This window comes from Ochlerotatus camptorhynchus, unplaced genomic scaffold, assembly GCF_037179485.1.
Source record: "Ochlerotatus camptorhynchus isolate MF236.1 unplaced genomic scaffold, CSIRO-AGI_Acam_v1.1 ptg000330l, whole genome shotgun sequence".
NCBI classification, from domain to species: Eukaryota; Metazoa; Arthropoda; class Insecta; order Diptera; family Culicidae; genus Ochlerotatus; species Ochlerotatus camptorhynchus.
This window is the reverse complement of record NW_027040818.1, coordinates 10,298,049-10,317,949: the sequence shown is the minus strand read 5'-3', so window position 1 is coordinate 10,317,949 and position 19,901 is coordinate 10,298,049. Positions and strand designations below refer to the sequence as shown.

At 37.2% G+C, this 19,901-nt stretch overlaps 1 protein-coding gene across 1 annotated transcript; it reads right to left on the bottom strand.

Moving 5' to 3' along the window:
- Nucleotides 1-18,282: 18,282 nt before the first annotated feature.
- LOC135708608 (uncharacterized) lies at nt 18,283-18,959 on the bottom strand. The gene has a single exon (XM_065230710.1). It carries the CDS (start codon nt 18,912-18,914, stop codon nt 18,450-18,452), a length of 465 nt encoding a protein of 154 aa, XP_065086782.1. The 5' UTR covers nt 18,915-18,959; the 3' UTR covers nt 18,283-18,449.
- Nucleotides 18,960-19,901: the final 942 nt, after the last annotated feature.

Below are 19,901 nucleotides of genomic sequence, written 5' to 3'. Positions count from 1 at the left end.
TGTTATGAAAATGAGTTCGTATTTGGTGTGCTTTATGATGGGTCGCCTTAAGTTTTCGGCAAAGGGTGTTCTTTCAATTACAAATTTCAACATCTTATTGCCTTCACACCACTAATCCGAAGTCGTGAGTGAGCTGCACATTGGCAAAAAACGTAAGAATTCCATAAGAAACACTTATGAATTTTAGCCACAAGAAATCAGTATGAATTTCATTGATTTGCCTTAAGAAAAATAATGTTGACAAAAAAATAATAAATCGGAGCAGACTGGAGCCGAATCATGGACGTTGGGCCCATATGTTGACCACTCATCTTTCAACGCTTGGGAAAATGGAATGATTAAAGACGTATACTGCCGCTCTTCGCATGTCGGTCCCATGGCAAAAATCAGCAAGCCGAGAAAATCGCATTTTAAGCTTGATTCGTACCATTGCTTCTTATGTGATGAGACAACCAATTTGGCTGTCTTTCCAAACTTTTTCAGAACAAAGCTTATGAGTTCATCCAGTATTATGAAAATATGGGTGATCAGCTACCATTTGCATTGTAAAACTCAGTTTTGATAAAAATTGCTTTAGGACCGACATGCGAAGAGCGGCAGTATAAGAGCTACCTCATGTTACCCGAAAATCATTCATAAGTCACGCTTATGAAATTCATATGAGTTGTTCATAAGTCGAGCCTTATGAAATTCTCAAGTCTATTTGCCTCGGTGTACGATTCGAAGTGAACAAATATATCAATTCCGGTATAAACTCGGAATATCTTTAATCTTTTTCATGTCTATTCAATATGCCAAAATGTTCGCAATGGAGTGCTAAATAACTATGTTCAATAACCGTTTGTATCATCACTATGATAAATTGTGTCACTACTATTATAACCGCCATCCAATGATAAGATTTTCCTCGTCAAACATCTTTGCTTGACAATTGTGGAATGCACACATAACAAACAGGTTGGTATGTCACTTTGACATTGAATATTGAGCAACTCGACTTACTCAGAGTTACTCAAAATTTACTCCAATTTTACTCATTATCAAAAGCTGTCTTACCAACAATCAATACGAAACTTACGATTTTAAATTGGCTCACTACTTGACTAGCCTATTGGTCCCAAGCAAACGATTAACGTATCCCATTCTAGTCGAAATTCTAATACTACACTATGTTTGTTTTGATTTGCCATGAAAGTTTGACAGATAAAATGAGGGGCTCATGGATCTTCCTATGTTTCGAGGGGTGCATCGATGAGCTTGGGACCGAAGATAGTACCAGAGCTGAGCCAAACAGTTGAGCACGTTTCTTCGGGACCTTCTAGTTTTAAACGCTGTCCAGACTGGAAAGTTATAACATGTTATAACGGTTGTCAAATAATTGCAACATAGAAACCACCATCAAGACAGCGCTTCAGACTACAGAGTTATAACATGTTATAGCGCTATCTTGGTGGTGGTTTCTGTGTTGCAATTATTTGACAACCGTTATAACATGTTACAACTCTCCAGTCTGGACAGCGTTTTAGATGGTTTTAGAGTTACCTCTATGGTCTTACCACAGACAAACAGACGTAACTCTTTGAAAAACTTGTTCTTGAAAACATAGTATCTCAAAACATATAACCTCAGTAACGACATCTATCTGGCTTCTCGCGGAAAACAAGCTTGCTCGCTAACTCGTAAACAATATTGCATAAAATTTCTATAGAATATATAGAAACGTCAAAGTGATCCGATGCCAGCGCTGCGGCGAGTAGTTCGCGGAACTGATAATATTCAAATCAACCGTTAAATGCATGAACGAAGATACACAATAAAGAGTTACGTCTGTTTGTCTGTGGTCTTACCCCTAGTATGCAACTAAAAATCTGAAAAGAAGTTATTTTTTCTATATTATATGTCTATTGTGTAGCCCATACGTTTTCTACTAACATAGCATCAACCAGATTTTATTAAAATAATTTGTTCGCAAAATAAATGCAATTAAGATTGCACTCGTATGTCTCACCGTGCAAAATTTTGAAACCATCATCACTTTCATAGTTCTTCTATTCTCCACAAGTGCCAACTTTGATTTGCCAATACGGTGCTCTGCAATTGCATGACTCATATTACGCTTCATCCGGTAGAAAGCATATTTTCATAACAACGCTATTGCCAATCGATTCGGTTCCAATCCAGCAAGTGATAACAATTGTCTAACGTTTCTAAGAATTCATTTTGCATTAATCGATACTTTTCGTCAAATTTCTGCTTCGTTGCTAACGCTGGTTATTAGACTTCCACATAAAACAGTGTGGGAAGCAAAACAACCCAGCACAGACAAACAGATGTATCGCTTTATTCTGGATGGTCGTTTGCGCATTTAAAGATTGGTTTGAATATTATCATTTCCTTACATTTACTTTTGCTGATATAACTGCAAAATATCTGTTTGTTAACTGAAATCAAATTTGATAGCTGAGTCTCGACAATTGTTTTACTGAATCTTAGCAAAATAAATTGCAAAGCTACTCGGCTGTTGGACAGCTGTCGAACTTGCCGTTTTCGTTCCGCTTCCGCCTACAGTGCTTTTGAGCAGTACGCGAGCAAGCTTGTTTTCCATGAGAAGCCCAAAAGATGTCGTTACTGAGGTCCTACACAGAAAAAAAGCTGTTGAATATTACATCCAAACAGCTGCACATAGGTCAATCCACTGGTTGTGCATTATTACGTTGTATTACGATGCGTTTTGCTATGACATCATTATTTCATACATCAGCTCTAAAATATAAGTTAAAATTCACCAAATGGAACACTTATACACAAACTTATTTCAAGAGTTACATCTGTTTGTCTGTGATTCCAGATACACTAGGAAAGAACATGTTTGAATTTACAATCACCAACAAATTCATGCCAGTTGAATCAAATACTCTTTCACTCCGATGGATGGTATCGGGTAGTCACATATGTCAGAAAGAGACTTTCGTTCTACAGCTATGGGGCATATTGAACTGGTAATAACTGGATAGTATTTAAATTGAACGCTCCACTGATATTGCATCAGTTGGATATCTTTCCTCCAGTACTGCAGTCAATCGAATCGTTGAACAAGTTGGTGAGTTAAACATATAATTTATACAAATGAATTTAACGTTCACTTCAATGTTGAAAGCAAGGGGTATGTATGACATTAAGATTTTCCAAAGTAAAAAAAAGGGAATTCTTAGTGTCGCACCCCCTGTGTGATACCTGGCTCGTAACCAACATATACGTTGTATTGCTATGCTATGTTGCCTTATTGTACATTAGATGAGTTCATTTTTTCCGGATACTACCCAGAAACAATTTGAGCTGCTTAAAAACTGAAGAAGCAAATGTTTGCCTGAATAAGCTCATATTCCGCTTTCAATGTTTGTTGGCAAACATTGAAAGCTGAATAAGAGCTTGAGTATGCAAACATTTGCTTCTTCAACTAAACAATAGCTTACTTAGCTTTTAATCAGCTTAAAGTCTATTTTTGTTCCTGAAAAAAAGGCTTTTGATTTTGAGCTTATAAAATAATTGTTGTTTTCCTTAATAATATATTATTTTCCCTTCCTTTGCCTTAAAAAAATTTGATTGTTTCCAGATTTTTGTCGCTATCATGCCGAACAGAAACGAGGAAAAGAAAGCGGAATTCATCCGCAAATATGTGCAAGCTCTCCCCCGTGGAGCGTCAGAAGCCGAACGTCAGAGGGCCGTCCAAAGAGGCGTCGAGGAGTTTAATTATTGGTGCAATGCTAGATATTGATGATTCACTTTATATTTCCTTGATGTAATATACATGCATGCTTTAGAAAATCAACCAACAGTTGTTATAATTCGAAATTTGAAAGAAACTTCAAATCGGTGGTCCACCTCCGATCGTATATCAAGAGCAAATTTTCATTACGTCGAATGTAACAAAGGTAAACAAAGTCGAGCTATCAGTGTCAATCGATTCTCCTGCTATTACACTATATACTGTCCGAATATAGGATCAAATCCCATTTTTAAATTTATTTACCAGTCAAATTGCTTTTTGACGTAATCACCTTCCGATCAAAATAGTTTTCGATGTTACTTAAGTCACCCAATTTCTATGGAGATGCCGTTTGACTTAAGTAACAGCGCTGAGAAACCCGTGAAAAGTGTACGTTCGTCGTTTCGCTTTCTCATTATTAAAGTGAATAAATCGAACTGTTTGTTGCTAAGATGATTTCGGTGGTCCTAAACGTGCAGCCCCGTAAGGAGACGTAATTGATAATTCTCCCGAATATCCTGGTAAATACACCATGACTTAAGTAACAATAGGGGCCACCAAACGACGTATAATAACTTTTGACTCATAAACCAGTATTTCTTAGCATTAAAGCTAACGATTTGCATTTGTATGATTAAAACCCGGCTGAATATGTTAAACATTGCTATCACTATTAGATTATATGTGTTTAATTGGAAATAGGAATAACTTTTCGGTCATCAAAACAAAACTTTATTTTTCTCGGATCGGTGCGAATGTTACTTACGACATAATGAAAATGTGCTCTTGATATGATCTGTTGGAAAATCGAGTTGACAATAGGGCGTCACCTTTACACACTGATATTATTTTCTCTTCTTACTCTTCTAATCGATTTTTTTTTGTAGTTACAATAAGATATTAAAAAGTTTTTAAAACTCTTTCTTAAATTAAAGTGTCTCGGTAATAAAATCGGAAAAAATACTAGTCTCAAATTATTCAATCCTCAATTCAATCAGCCCAAAACGAGTGTGGTTTCGTTTTGTTTTTAAGTTGATAATTGATGAATCTACGTTACGGTCGGCCAGCAGATGGAAATGATGTGAAAATGATAATGACGTTTTGCTAGCAGTCAAATCGTATGGAATATTTTTTAGTACATCATCCCTTTTGTGGTTTTGGATTTCAGACCTAGGGTAGATGTACCAGTTATGGCTATACGTTCCTATTATGGTGTGTTTCAATTATGGCCTATGCGAATTCCATAGGCCATAACTGAAACACACCATAATAGGAACGTATGGCCATAACTGGTACACCTACCCTAGGTGTCGCATGCACTGGTGCAGTTTCGCGTAGATTCGTCAATAGAGTAAAATATCTCCGACTTGTAATCAGGGTTGCGTTAGTGAGTTCTTTGCCGATATATTTAAAGAAAACCTATTTAAAAAGTTATGTCTGCTTTTCTGTGATGAAATCTTAAAATACGTCTTTTTATCAGAAATTTCCTCAAATAAAACTTTTATTATTTGTTCTATGATTCTACGGGTGATAAAAACTCAAAGGCATTTTTACGTTTATCAAGATTGATGAATTTACGCGAAACTGCACCAGTGCATGCGACGCCTAGGTTTGAAATTCAAAACCACAAAAGTGATGATGTACTATCCCATACGATTTGACAGGTAGCAAAACATCATTATCATTTTCACATCATTTCCATCTGCTGATCGACTGTAACGTAAATTCATCAATAGGCTAGGGTCCAAGAATCCCAAAAAATTGCTGAATTGGGAATGGAAAGGTTATGCGTTTGGTCAAAGATGTCAAAGCAGAAAGATGCACGACGCTCACGATCTACAGGAGACATGAAAAGCGCCAACTAATACAGCTTTCCATGCTCGGTAATGGTGGCCTGTTTGTATGAATAAATGTATCCTTCACTGTGGTTTTTGATACTATCTGGAGGTACGGATTTTGAACCCTCCCTTTCCCTCTCCAAGGAACAGTAGAAAATGGAACAACATACGCCCTCCAGTTAGTGTCAAAAGCACAGTCAAAATCAGAACCTCCAGATAGCACAGTGAAGGACACATTTATTTATACAAACAGGCCGCCATTACCGAGCATGGAAAGCTGGATAGGAACACTTCAGTAGTAAAACCGTAGAGGTAACTCTAAGACTAGTAGGTCCCGAAGAAACGTGTTCAACTTTTTGGCTCAGCTCTGGTACTCTCTTCTGTCCCAAGCTAATCGATGCACCCCTCGAAACATGGGAAAATCCACGAACCCCTCATTTTATCTGTTAAACTTTCAAAGAGAATCAAAACAAACATAGTGTAGTACTAAAATTTCGACTAGAATGGGATACGTTAATCGTTTGCTTGGGACCAATAGGCTAGTCAAGTAGCGAGCCAATTTCAAATCGATAGTTTCGTATTGATTGTAGGTAAAACATCGTCGAATGAGAGCAGCAACAAGTGGGAGAGATCCAAATGTCCAAGCAAACGATCATAATCTTCGAACCAGCGGGAATTGGTGAATTTAAGTGACGGTCGACCAGCAGATGGAAATGATGTGAAAAATGATAATGACGTTTTGCTACCTGACAAATCGTATGGAATATTTTTTTATATTTTCTGTTTGTCTGTGGTTTTACCTTTGCTTAAATTCATCAATGACGCTCTTCAAACGCAATTTATTACACCATTTAACAATCCCCTAGCAATACAAAAACCAATAATTTTATTCAAATTTAATGACCGGTGGAAAGACAAATTTGGTCTTTCTATCGGTACCTGCAGGTACCTGTTTTCGGTTTAAGGGATTTGTTGAATTCTTTCGGTCCTGGGTTAAGTATGCAAATTATACTAGGTCAGTTTCCGTACTTGTTTTTATGCCTTTGCTGTAAAAACAATGCAATCCAAATGCAAATGCAATGCAATCCCAGCACAACGCCTCCAACACATATCCTCTAGTTACCTCTATGGTCAAACCTCGATAGTCCGGCCATGATTTTGTCACATGAGCGAGGGGATACTGAAGAACGAACCGAAGGTGGTTTCGCTTACCAAAATCAAACCCAAAATATTGGCAAATCAAAGCAAAGCTAAAACTAGTCACGCGACACCTAGTTTTCAGGTTCGCAATTACAAAAATGATGAAGTACTAAAAAAATGTCATGTAATTTGACAGATATCAAAACGTCATTAACATTTTCACCCACTCGCCATCTGTGAGTCAATCGTCACTTTGGTTCTTCAATTGATCATTGATGAATTTAAGCAAAGGTAAAACTGGCCATGCGACACCCAGTTTTCAGATTTGCAATTACAAAACTAATTTTTTTTTGTAGTGATCCAGTGGCAGCACTTGCTTAAACTCTACACTGGACCCCTTTTATTGATAAATTTTGCTTCTATGAGCCTCTATTTTAAATCAACACACAGACGTTCCTAGGCTATGGTGCCCGTTTGGTCACTGTTGTTTTTGTGCTGATCCAAATAGTTTTGATAATATAATTGCGCATTTTTTTTTTTAAGGTTGATTTTTGTCCCAGTCTTGTCTTCTGTCGTCACTTATTTTGTCATTTTGTCTTGTGTATTAAACCCGACTTGTCTTGTTTATTGTGTCAACTTGTGTCTATTGTCCTTCCCCATCTGTTACTCTGTCATGACTAATTTCATTGATATATAAAAATAGTAATATCAATTACAGGATAATATGGTTATTTCTCGATTACTTTTTCAAAGGGAAGCACCAGCTCCTGCAAACAATGCATCCGATCGTCGATCCGGCGCAACCGGCAGCTCGCACACGCTCATCAACACCACCAACAGGTAGAGGAAAATTTCCCCTACCTGATGATAGTGCCAGCCCGCGTGGCGAGCCACCAGTTAAGCCAAATCAACGACCAAACGCACCGCCTACAAAAGCCAATACGCTCCCTTGAAAAAGTTATCGAGATTTCTACTAATTAATGAATTATTGACAATTACCTCTCATGATCCTTGGCTCTGATTTTAACTTACCACTTTTTGATTATTTATCAAATACCTCTCCCAGAATATATAACTCCCCGATGCTTTGTTGGTTTCTGGTCTCATTTGGATTGGTCCTGAATTTGTTTGACATCCTGTTCGAAGTAATTCTTTGAGTTCCAGCTTGTACGTGTCTCACGTTATATGATTCGCCATTCATAAAGATAATGGGTTAAAAGGGAGTAAAACATACATAAAGGTAGATTAGTATTAGTTGTACTTGATCCAAACAATAGAAAGAAGCATAGATGACTTAGTAGAAAAATAAAACTAATATATAACTAAAAGTGCAATGGATAAGTGTTAGTTCCGGGATCATTTTAGTGTTAGTAGTTATGTTAGTTTTGATCCGTATTCAGGCCTGGCGGTCCCTCCAGCACTATTTGCAGCAATTGTGATAAGATTATGCGACACTGCTACTACTACTATGTTAGATGTATGACTTGTCAATTTTCGCAACGCAATGTCTTTCAATAAATCACTCAATCAATTTGATGTTTGAAAATTTGCTCAAAAAGGCTTTGTTGACACATCATACCTTACCGAAAACTAAAGCATAACAATCCTAATTCTTATTTCAAACCTATCAACATATTTAACACATCTTTCCTAAAACTTCACTTGTTCGTAAGCGCCTGGTTGAAGATATGACTTTCGCTATTGACATTGTCTGTAATTAACAAATACACTAAATAGGAAGATTTATTATACAACTTCATAGGCTAGTCGCCTCCCTAAGCGGACCCCCCGCGTCCTATCTCTTATGTTAATTAACTTTCTGAATTCTATAATTTAAGTTTATTTAATAAATAACTGAAATCTCTAATCTACCTACACAATCATAACCCATGCTTTTAAACTACAATTTAACGTGTTTCAAGTACTTCTGGCTTTCACATATATTAATTATATCTTAGTTCGTCCCAGATGACACCTTCAAGTGACTCAAATGCTTCACTTTAAAGTTAGTTTCCAAGCTAATTTTAAATTGTATATTGTATAGGGTAAATGTTCCAATTACGCTCTCACGTTTCCACTATGTGGCACCACAAAAATACATATGGGTATGTCACAATAGAAGCACACCACAGTGAAAATCCCGAGCCATAGTTCAAACACTTATCCCAAATCAAAATGAAGCACATATAAGATTAGTTACAATACCATGTACAAAAATGATGTTTGGTTCTCTCATGCAGTGGTTTATCAGAGAGGGGAAGCTCAGTAATCTCCATTGCCTGCTCATGACGCCATTCTAACGCGGCATGAGCCAGCAACGCCGACCATAAACCCACCGTCTCCAACACTCCACTAGTATGAAATTAAGCCCCCCCCACCAACAGCAAGGTGCAAAAACTAGCCAAGGGGAGGGAGATTTGCAATTACAAAACTGATGATGTACTAAAAATATTCCATACGATTTGACAGGTAGCAAAACGTTATTATGATTTATCACATCATTTCCATCTACTGGTTGACCGTCACTTAGAGCAACCGTAACGGTACGCTGCTAAACTCATTTTAGCAGCCCTCATCATAGCGCAGCTACCGTATCGGGGGTTGCCATACGAGTAACTAAAATAGCAGTCGGCTTCTCGGTGAGAAGCGCGTTACCAAATTTAGCAGCGCGATAGCAGCGCTGCAGAAAGGTTGCTATTCGTAGAAATGTAAAAATGCTCACTACCGGTACGGACTACGGCGAGTAAATTGATAACCACGATAGCAGCGACCGGTGTAGGGAAGAGTGACTAAACTAAAATGAGAGCGCTGTGCGCTGTTAAAATAGTCGCGCAAATAACAACGACCGTTACGGTTGCTCTTAAATGCATGAATTAATCATGTTTTGTTGTTTTTGACATCATCCACATCCAGAGGGCCAGTCACTTTCGAATGTATGGGAATTGTAGGAAACCATTTGGAAATGCATGAAAATTTTTATTTTGAATTCATTATCGTCTTTATTTTAAAAATCAAAAATTGCACGAGTACATTACTATGGTGATAAGGTAAACACTCGTTTATTTGTTTCCTTCTGTGAAAGCATGGTTAGTCAGAAATCGTGGATTTTCTGATATTCTTCATACTGCAAAAATGATTTTCGGTTACGGTCGACCAGCAGATGACCAACCATTTCGTTAATTTTCTATACGTCGATCTTCAAAGTCATTCATAAGGAAAATCGAAAGCGATCGTCACCATTTCATGAATAATTGTAAAGATGCTTAAAGTGTAATCGTGAATCGTTTATAAAGATCTTTCTCAAAATATTGCTACCAATCGTTACCAATGTTAAAATATCGATTGTGTTGCCGCCAGATCAAAATATCGATTTCTGTTGTAAAATCAAAACATCGATACACAACTGCTGATTTTAGTTGTGATTTTTTATCTGCATAATTTCTAGTTTCAATCCCATGCCATCTGGGGTGTACTGATTTCGTTGTCGGTTGCTAATCCTCGGGTCCACGGCTGCTGTTGATGAGCTAGTATGTGGTGTATTGAAATTTCTGTAAATCTTTTCATACATGAATTCAATATTTATTTGTCATAACCATCAACCAGTCAGCCATGTAGGTGTAACAGAGGTCAAAAACCCAAGTAACCAAAAGTTCTGATAAAAGGCAATTTGTGGCTTAAGCAGCTTAGTTAGTGATGGTCTTTAGAATTCTAAGCAGCCTCATTTTTAAGTCGTTATAAGAACTTGAAAGTTCCGGTATCATAATTGAAGAGAATTCTAAGCAGCTTCTGGCGGAACTTGAACGGAACTTTTAGAAAATAAATTAAAAAAGGTTGTTGTCCTCTACACCAATTCTATGTTTAGTTCGCACTTTTATGAAAGTTATTTCTAAAGGCAGGTATTAATGTGTATTGATTTATCAGCATTAGTAGTAGTAATGGAGCTGTTTGAAGAATTAAACCCAGTCCTTCTGCGTGAGAGCCCCAGCACGAACCGCTGCGTCATCTGAAATATATTAAAGTGAGCTGTTGTCCCGCATACTGTTGGAGTTTTTAGTGCCAGCTGACTGTCTTGCATACGAAACACAACACCTTGATGAATTTGAAATTGGTATTTGCCCGCATGGTATTCCAACACATTTGTGGCGCAGTGGTTAGCGTTAGTAGATCGCATGCCGAATACACGGGTTCGAATCCAGGAAATTACTTTTTTAATTTTTTTATGTTTTAACAGAATGTTGATGCACTGCATAAATATAAGAATTATGATTTATTCGGGCCACTGATCATTTAATATTTACGTACATTAAATGTTGTTACTAATAAAGACTTGTGCGGATTGCTTCATGTGGCTTGAAAGTTCTGTCGGAACTTTATTTGAACTTCATGGAACTTGAAAGTTCTGTCGGAACTTTGTTTGAACTTTATGGAACTTGAAGGTTCGGTCGGAACTTTATTTGAACTTTATGGAACTTGAAAGTTCTGTCGGAACTTTATTTGAACTTTATGAAACTTGAAAGTTCTGTCGGAACTTTATTTGAACTTTATGGAACTTCTGTCGGAACTTTATTTGAACTTTATGGAACTTGAAAGTTCTGTTGGAACTATATGTGAACTTTATGGAACTTGAAAGTTCGGTCGGAACTTTATTTGAACTTTATGGAACTTGATGGTTCGGTTGGAACTTTATTTGAACTTTATGGAACTTGAAAGTTCTGTCGGAACTTTATTTGAACTTTATGGAACTTGAAGGTTCGGTCGGAACTTTATTTGAACTTTACGGAACTTGAAAGTGATTTTAATCGTTGAATGCGGAACTTTTGGTTACTTGGGAAGGTATCAATTTTCCTCATTGGGTTCCAAATGCCGAGAATCCCACCACGCATGCTATCACGGGTTATTAAATATAAAACGTGAACAACTACAATGGTAAACATTTGCTGCGTCACGGCCATCGGTCTTCTCGTTCATTTACCGGCAGATTGCTTCTTCCGATGAAATGCCGAATATGTCGATAAATAATATAAACATTGTCATCTGTCACTTGGTGTGTCTCGAACTCTCTTTAACCAGCTATACAAATCGATAACATGGAGATTATAAATGTGCATCGATGGCAATCTTTGTTGTTCTTTGTCAAAGTTCAAAGTTACGATGGTATCAGTATTTAAATATTTATTGATGAATATTTGTGAAGAATACTAAAGTCCATGTGACATATCGAAATTAAAAGAAATTTAGTATGGCACATTTATAGATTACTATCATATGACCGATGAAGAAATAATCTTAAATGTAAGTATCGATCAATAAAGATTTTTAAATGTGTACATCGAAATCATAGAAAATTTAAAGTAAAGAATTGCCGACATGAATCTTTATTTCTGTATAAAGAACTTTGAAGAAGTTTCATGAACGGTTGGTCGGGGTACATCATCAGTTTTGTAATTGCTAATCGGAAAACTAGGTATCGCATGGCCAGTTTGTTGCTTACAAGACATCTTCTTCATGGCCATGTACGATAAATGTTTTCGAGCAATTTTTAATTTGCATGGCGTGGCAATTAGCGGGGTTTCAAATAAAAAGTGTTCAGATTAAGGACGGTTAGATTATCGGGGGTCCATGTATACATTTGAATTTCACGGAATTCACTGACTTGATTGGAACGGAATCGGTTGGCAATCGCCTCTATTCTTGTTTTCGTTCGAATCGGATACGCCATACGAACGAAAACAGCGAATAGCTGTTTATACATTTATACATTCAGATCAAAGCGTTGCTATGAAAATATGCTTTCTACCGGATGTAGCGTAATATGATTCATCCAATTGCAGTGGAACGTAGCGTGAGAAATTCACTGCGACGCAATAGACCTCGCAGCGTTGCCAGATTGTTTTAAAGCTTATCGGTATCAAAGGTATTAAAAAATCGGTAATTTCTATTTAATTAATTTTATATTTTTGCCGTTTTTGAAAGCGAAAATTTTAACGATGGTAACGACTGGGACTTGAGGGGAATTGCTTTGTTTAACGGCTTTCTCAGTCTTAAAACAGTCTTTAATTTTTAAATTATCGGTGTCCTCAAGTGGTGATCAAATTTGTGAGAAAGTAGTTTTTTCAATTAAATATCATTAAATGAAAACAAAATATGGAAAATCAGCCACAACAACGACTAAATTATTGACAATAACGACAAACTATATTTTGTATGTAAGGTAGCCACCATCCCTTCGAAGATCTTGTCTTGTATGCAGCTCCACTTAATAGCAAGATCAATTTGAGCTACCGATCTGAATTCACAATATCGCTGTATGAAGGGCCAAAAACGGTGGGGTGGACCCGTAAGCAGAGGCACTTACGCGAAATCCACGGGAATTTAAGAATCTCCTTCCAACGATACGATCCAACAAATCGAATAACGCAATTCGCAATACTTATTAAGCTTCCTACAGGATGGTTTGTTAAGAAGGGTGCGTCAATCGCCCTGAATCTGTTGGAGTAGAATTCACACCACCACAATCGAATCGGTAGGATAAAGAAAATGATAGTGTTTATTCCCTCCTAGACTCCGGCTGTCAATCATACCATCGTCCAGTTTCAGTTTGAATGATACCCTGGTGCTCCCTCCCAACCCAGTATTTATTTATATAATGAAATTATATGAAATGGAGAAATGAAATATATCAGAACATTAAAATATGACATAGTGAAATACATTTATATGGATAATATAGTTGCTACTGCAATGAAGAAGTATTTTAAATATAATACGATGCAGCTCTATACCTCCTGAGCTCACAATGGCAGGTGCATGTAACACTGAAATGTATAGGATATATTAAGCAATTGAATATATTTTGCTCGAATGATACTAATAATAATGCTAAAAATTGTGATGAATAACTAGAATAATGAATATTAATTTGTGTAGATAAAATAGTTGATATTCTGCAATGAAAAAAAAATACATATTTTACATATAATAAGATGCATCTCTATGTTTCTTCTGCTCACAATATCAAGTGGATGTAGCACTGAAATTTCAAGGTTATATTAAACAAATATATATTTTGATCTTGAATTATACTTGATATTCTCTCCTTACAATAATGTAAGGATGTAAATGTAAAGTGTGAAGTATAACTAACAAGACTAACAATAAAATGGGAATCTCGTCTAAATGAGAAATAACCTGTATAAAATTTAAGCATATAATGTTATGCATTGTTGTTGCTTTCACTGCTTCATCCGCTAAATTTTAATTTCGATAAGTAATGCAAAACAATATAAATATATAATTGTTCCAGCTAATATTGGTCATTAGGTAGAACTTTTAGTAGTCTGCAGAAGGTTAATTATTTTATTGTTGGTCTTTTTATGATCTATCAACGAAAAGCTGAACTAAACATGAATAATTGATATCGATGAATCCAGTATTTCAGATATGTTTTGAATTTCTTTTGAATGGATAGATTATCCTTGTTTTATTTGAAATTCAACATTGTTTGGTCCATGAAGGAGTATGCTGTTGAAGTGAATAATGAAATGAAAATAATTAAATTCAATATGTGTCTCCGTTAGATCAACCGGTAAAGGCATAGATATCAAGCAACGACAAGCAATGACTTTAAAAACGCAAACGTCACGAAAAGTGGAAGGAGTGTAAGTTTACCTCATTTAAGTTAAAATACTGAATAGTTTGAAATGCATAAATAGAATTTAATGATATAACATGATAAACAATGATAACAATCTAAAAAGATATAGGAATTCAATTTAATAAATGAAATATATAATAATGTATATTAAATTCATTCAACTATAACTCTATATTGGATCATCGGTTGGGATGATGATGATGATGATCATCGCGTTAGGGAGATATATAGTAAAGGAGGATTGATTGTAACCGTAGGAAGTTTAATATAATAATATGGAGTCAAGATCCTGATTCCCGAATTAATTTTGTCTCAATAACAGGAATTCCTGAAACCAAAAATGAACAATTTTGCGTACTATTATTAAAATAATATTCAAATGTAATATTTTTAAGAGGCCGGACGTAGACTGAAAAAAAAGTAAATTATTTAACAACCACTGGTTTACGTATCATCAACAAAGAGCTTGAAAACAAGTCAATGATTGAAGAAAATATGCTGAGAATTCCTTTGCTGATGATGAAATGGAACTATCACTCATTGTAGCAGGACGCCTGTCATTAGCTGTGGGCTGTCCTCACTGTTAGAGTTGATTAATCTTAATAACCTCTAATTGTACTCAACCTACTATTCATGCCTTTTGTAGTTCCTCAATGACAAATCTTACCTTACCAACTACGGATTTTACCTGTACATGAAAGACCTTACACACACACACACACACACACGCACGCGCGCAACTGACAGTGCAACATTACAGACAGCCTTCCGCACACCGTTGTTGCATCAACACCGTCGCGCTAAACACACATTCTGCTAACCACTTTGTCATTGCATGGTGAACTCCTCCAACGAGTCAGCATTGCATAGCAACCATAGCAACAACTGAATCCACCAATATAAAAACATGCATCCATTTCTATATGTGTGCATAAACAAACGCCTATCACCCGCACATTTTTTACCACAGTTCTTCCGTTTTCTTGTGATAGTGATTCTACGTTTTAGAATTTTACCACCACAACTTAGCATGCACAATCCAACACATTTGCAGCTTTCCACATTTCTCACTTTTGTGAAACGCCGGCGAGGCATAAAAAGAGGGGAAAATCATCGCATTCTTCGGGACACTTCTCTTCTTCACTCTTATGTATGCGTGAGCGTATGGGAAGACAAAGGCCTGCCCACGATTTTCGTCGCACATTTTTTCGATTGCACTTTTCATTAACTTTTAACTTTAAATAAACGCTCATTTCCTCTATCTGAGGAACCACAAGCGACAGCATACATTCAAAACGTTACACTTGCATTTACAATACTTTTTTTTTCCAAAAATATATAAAGAACAGTTAACTAAACAGAAAAAGAAAATGGACCGATACCGAAACACATTTGCCCCCGACGAAGGCAACCGCGGAACTGACAATAACGACAAACTATATTTTCACTTGAAAAAGGCCACAACCCATCGTAGTCGTTGCAGTGTTTTAAGGCTTAGAATGCCGTTAATCAAAACAAAATGTTAGCTTTTGTACAATGATCGGAAAATTCCGGAAGAAAACTCCGGGGAATGTTTGACTTAGCTTCTGAACGAAACACACAAAAAAAACATCTAGAGAAAGAAGAAAAAGCTCTCCTGGATGAAGTTCGAGGAAAGTTCTAAGAAAAGTTGGAAAAACATCTGGGAAACTTCTAAGACACGAATTGAGAAACTTAGTGGCGATAATTTAAATAAACTATCGGAAACAAAAATCGAATGTCACATCTAAAGGAAGCCAGAAAAGTTTCGGAAACCGGAAGTAAATTTTCAAAAGTAGACATTTCCAGGAAAAGCCAGAAGAAGCTCGGAAAAACCTTCCAATAGAAGTCGAACAAAAAAAAACCCTTTGGATTATGGTCAAACTTCCAGAAGATGAAAAAAAAATTATGGGAGAATTAATTGAACTTCCTGGAGACGCTGGCAGAAACTTCCTAAGGTAGATTGGAAGAAACATCTGAAGAAAGTCGGAAGCCAGAGCGCTTACGGAACAGTCGAAAGAAACAAGGACATAATTCCGGAAGAAAGAGATTCCTGGGGGATGTTCTAATGATCCAGAAAATTTTCCTGATATTCATAAAACATCCCAGAAGACTTCGCAATTTCCCTGAATTTTTCGGAACATTCCTGAAATCCACTTAGGAATATTCCATAATTCCTCGAAATTCCTTAAAAGTTCTTGTAATCTTCCTGAAATTAGGGGTTGTTTAGGAGTTCTCTGGTCATTCTCGAAGTGCTCGGAACTTCCCTGATTATAAAAAGACTACCGGAATCGGAATATCTCTAATCATCTTTGAAGGTCTCTGGACTTTCTCTCACAATTCTCTCCAATTTATTGTAACATCAGCATTGAAGTTCTCAGATCTTCCCGATTTTTTTTTTTATTTTTAAAAGTTATCGACACTGCCATTAAACAGCATAGAACTTTCCATAAAATGTTCTCACAATGTTCTAATGTTCATGTAACTTCCCTTACGTTTCCTAAATTTGCATGAGCCCCTCTGGACATTGCTGAAGTTTCCGGAACTCCTTTATAATTTCAGCAATTTAATTAATTAATTCAGGCATAACATTTGATAACGACACAAAAGCATTTGTAAACAAACTTTCTAAGGCCCTTTACTGCCGCTCTTCGCATGTCCGTCCCATAGCGAAAATCGGCAAGCCGAGAAAATCGCGTTTTAAGTTTGCTTCGTACCATTGCTTCTTATGTGATGGGACAACCAAAGTGACTGTCTTTCCAAACTTTTTCAGAGCAAAGTTGATGAGTTCATCCAGTATTATGAAAATATGGGTAGTTCATAGGCGTAGCCAGATAGGGGCAGGGGGGGGGGCGACTGCCCCCCCCTAAACTCGGCAACACAAAGGCTTTCGAGGAAATGGCGTTCGGTGAAATGGCATTCGGCCAAATTTTCCATGGTAATTTTTTTTTCGCCCCTCCCTAGCTCGAAACCTGGCTACGCCCTTGGGTAGTTTGCTACCATTTGCATTGAAAAACTCAGTTTTGACTAAAACGACTATGGGATCGACATGCGAAAAGCGGCAGTTTAAACGCGAACCAAAGTACGCCCACGCAAACCAATACCACTTTCGGAAAGGTGATAGTTGCCCCTATCCGATGATGTTGTTGGTTTGCGTGGGCGTACTTTGGTTCCCATGTAAATGGCCTTAAAAAGTGTGTTTACAAATACTTGTGTGCCGTTATCAAATGTTATGCTTGAATTGATCTGTCCTGATGCTCTCTTAGCTTCACTAAAGTTCCGGTATAAATCGGTATAAAATCTTATAAATCGGTATTCTGAGGAACCTTATCTGTATATCGGTATCTAATTTGGCAATTGGTATAAGCTTAAAGCTGGGTTTAGACTAGGCAAGTCAAATGATCAACTCAGTTGAATTCAATTGGCTTGAAAAGTTGAGCCTGGTTCAACTTTTTTCAATTCAAGTGAGTTGATCAAGTTAGTTGAATGGCATGGTTTACACGTTCAATTCGCATTCAAGTCAGTTGAATTCAACTGACATGATCAATTGACTTGCCCTGTCTAAGCCCAGCTTTATTTGCACACCATCTATTCTATTTACTCAATTTCATGTGCAAAATGACTTTTGAACAACTTTTAGTTTGTAACCTCGGTTTGCACGGTGGTTCAAATTAAAGTATCAAGATTAAAAGCGGTCAGATTACCGGAGGTTCACGGTAATAGCTAATAGAGTAAGTGAATCAGTTTTTTTTTCAAGAGGTTCCCTAATTGGCCATAGCTAAATTTTCATTTTATCGTATATAAGTTACTTTCCTGTTGACCGAATAAGTAATTCCAAAAACTCTTCCTTTTTTGCCCGTATAAATCTGGTAACTGCGTCACTATGGCGAAACCCTCTACTTTTACACCTTGTGCGATTAATGGTAGATAATAATGTTGCTCTTTCCAAAAAAAAAAAATCACTTTATTTAAATTGAATAAATCACTTTACTTACCTTATACGTAGGTATACGCTTTTAACTTACTTACTCTTTCAGTTTGATTCTTGGGGTGCACTCACCCGATAGCACCTGTCCAAGGTGTCCAGCACCTCCTTGGCGTAGGTGCATTGCGCGATCTTTTCCAGCGGTTCGCCCTCGATGGACATACAAATCTCCTCAATCGCATCGCAGTCACGTTCACATCGGATCCGGTGCATTACCTCGCGGGTGCTTGAATCTTGCTCGACGAAATATTCCTCCTCCGGGGGCGTCCGGCGCAACGTGAAGATCAATCCAAGCTGGTCCAGGTGAGCCAGCAATCTTGTCCGCCATTTGTTGTAGGTGCGTTGTTTTTGTCCCTTGAAGACACCGACGCTGTGACGTAGTTTGGCCTTCTCCTTGGTGGACTCGTTGGGAACGATCGGGCAGGAAGCAGCATCCGTGAACTGTTTCATTTCCGCTTTCGTCTTGCACGTTTTGTGGATGGACGACGGGTGCTTGAAGCTGGAGGAGCTCATGCTATAGGCCAGCGGGGAATCTTCTTCAACAAGCGGTCGCGGTAGTTTAAGATTTGAATGGTATTAGGATAGATATTATAATCCACATATACATCACAATGTCATGTATGCGCACTCTCTACCCCATTCTAGTCAAAATTCTAGTACTACACAATGTTTGTTTTGATTCGGTATGAAAGTTTGACATGAGGGGTTCGTGGATTTTCATACACGGCGAATGAGAACTACCCAAATTTGAGTTTAGTTCACTCATAATCGCCAAAAGTACAGGAACTCAGCGATGAGTAAATTTGCCTCATGTTTTCCCAGGTTTTTCCAGGGAAAAAATCCCGAATTTGAGAAAATTAAGGATTGGATTCACTCAGTCTATTGGTACTACTCCGAGACTGAATAAAATTTTCGTCAATTTCCTCATTTTCCGGCAGATTTTTTAGGTTTTCCACAGGAAATCATAAGACAAATTTAACTCATCGCTGCGTTCCTGCACTTTTGGCGATTATGAGTGAACTAAGGCTCTGAACCATTTGGTGGATTATTTTAGCTTTTGGTTAAAATTTGACAGATGGAAAGTTATCGATTAACCCTGCTATCCGAGCGTGATTATTTCTGACAGACAATTGTTAAGAAGTTAAATTTTGACGACCGTGGCTCGAAGACCGGTCGATCGACAGCACGGGGATTTTCGAACATAAGAAATAACTTTCGAAATGTCACTTTTAACTACGAGTTAAATTTAACTCGGCAAATGGTTCACAGCCTAAACTCAAATTTGGGTCGTTCTCATTCGCCGTGTATGTTTTGAGAAGTACATCGATTATCTTACCTCTCGAAAGAAGGGGAAATGTATGTCAAACTGAGTAAAAGCCACTCAGTCAGCAAAATCCTGGGATTGGAAAAAATGCCAGTCATGTCGGAGGAAACCTCATAGAAAATGTTACTCAAAACCGGCTGAAATGCCTTCAGGTAAGTACGAATTGCTTAGGGAAA

What these genes read in the sequence shown, in the direction of transcription:
- LOC135708608 (XM_065230710.1), bottom strand. Translation starts at nt 18,914, where the DNA reads ATGAGCTCCTCCAGCTTCAAGCACCCGTCGTCCATCCACAAAACGTGC.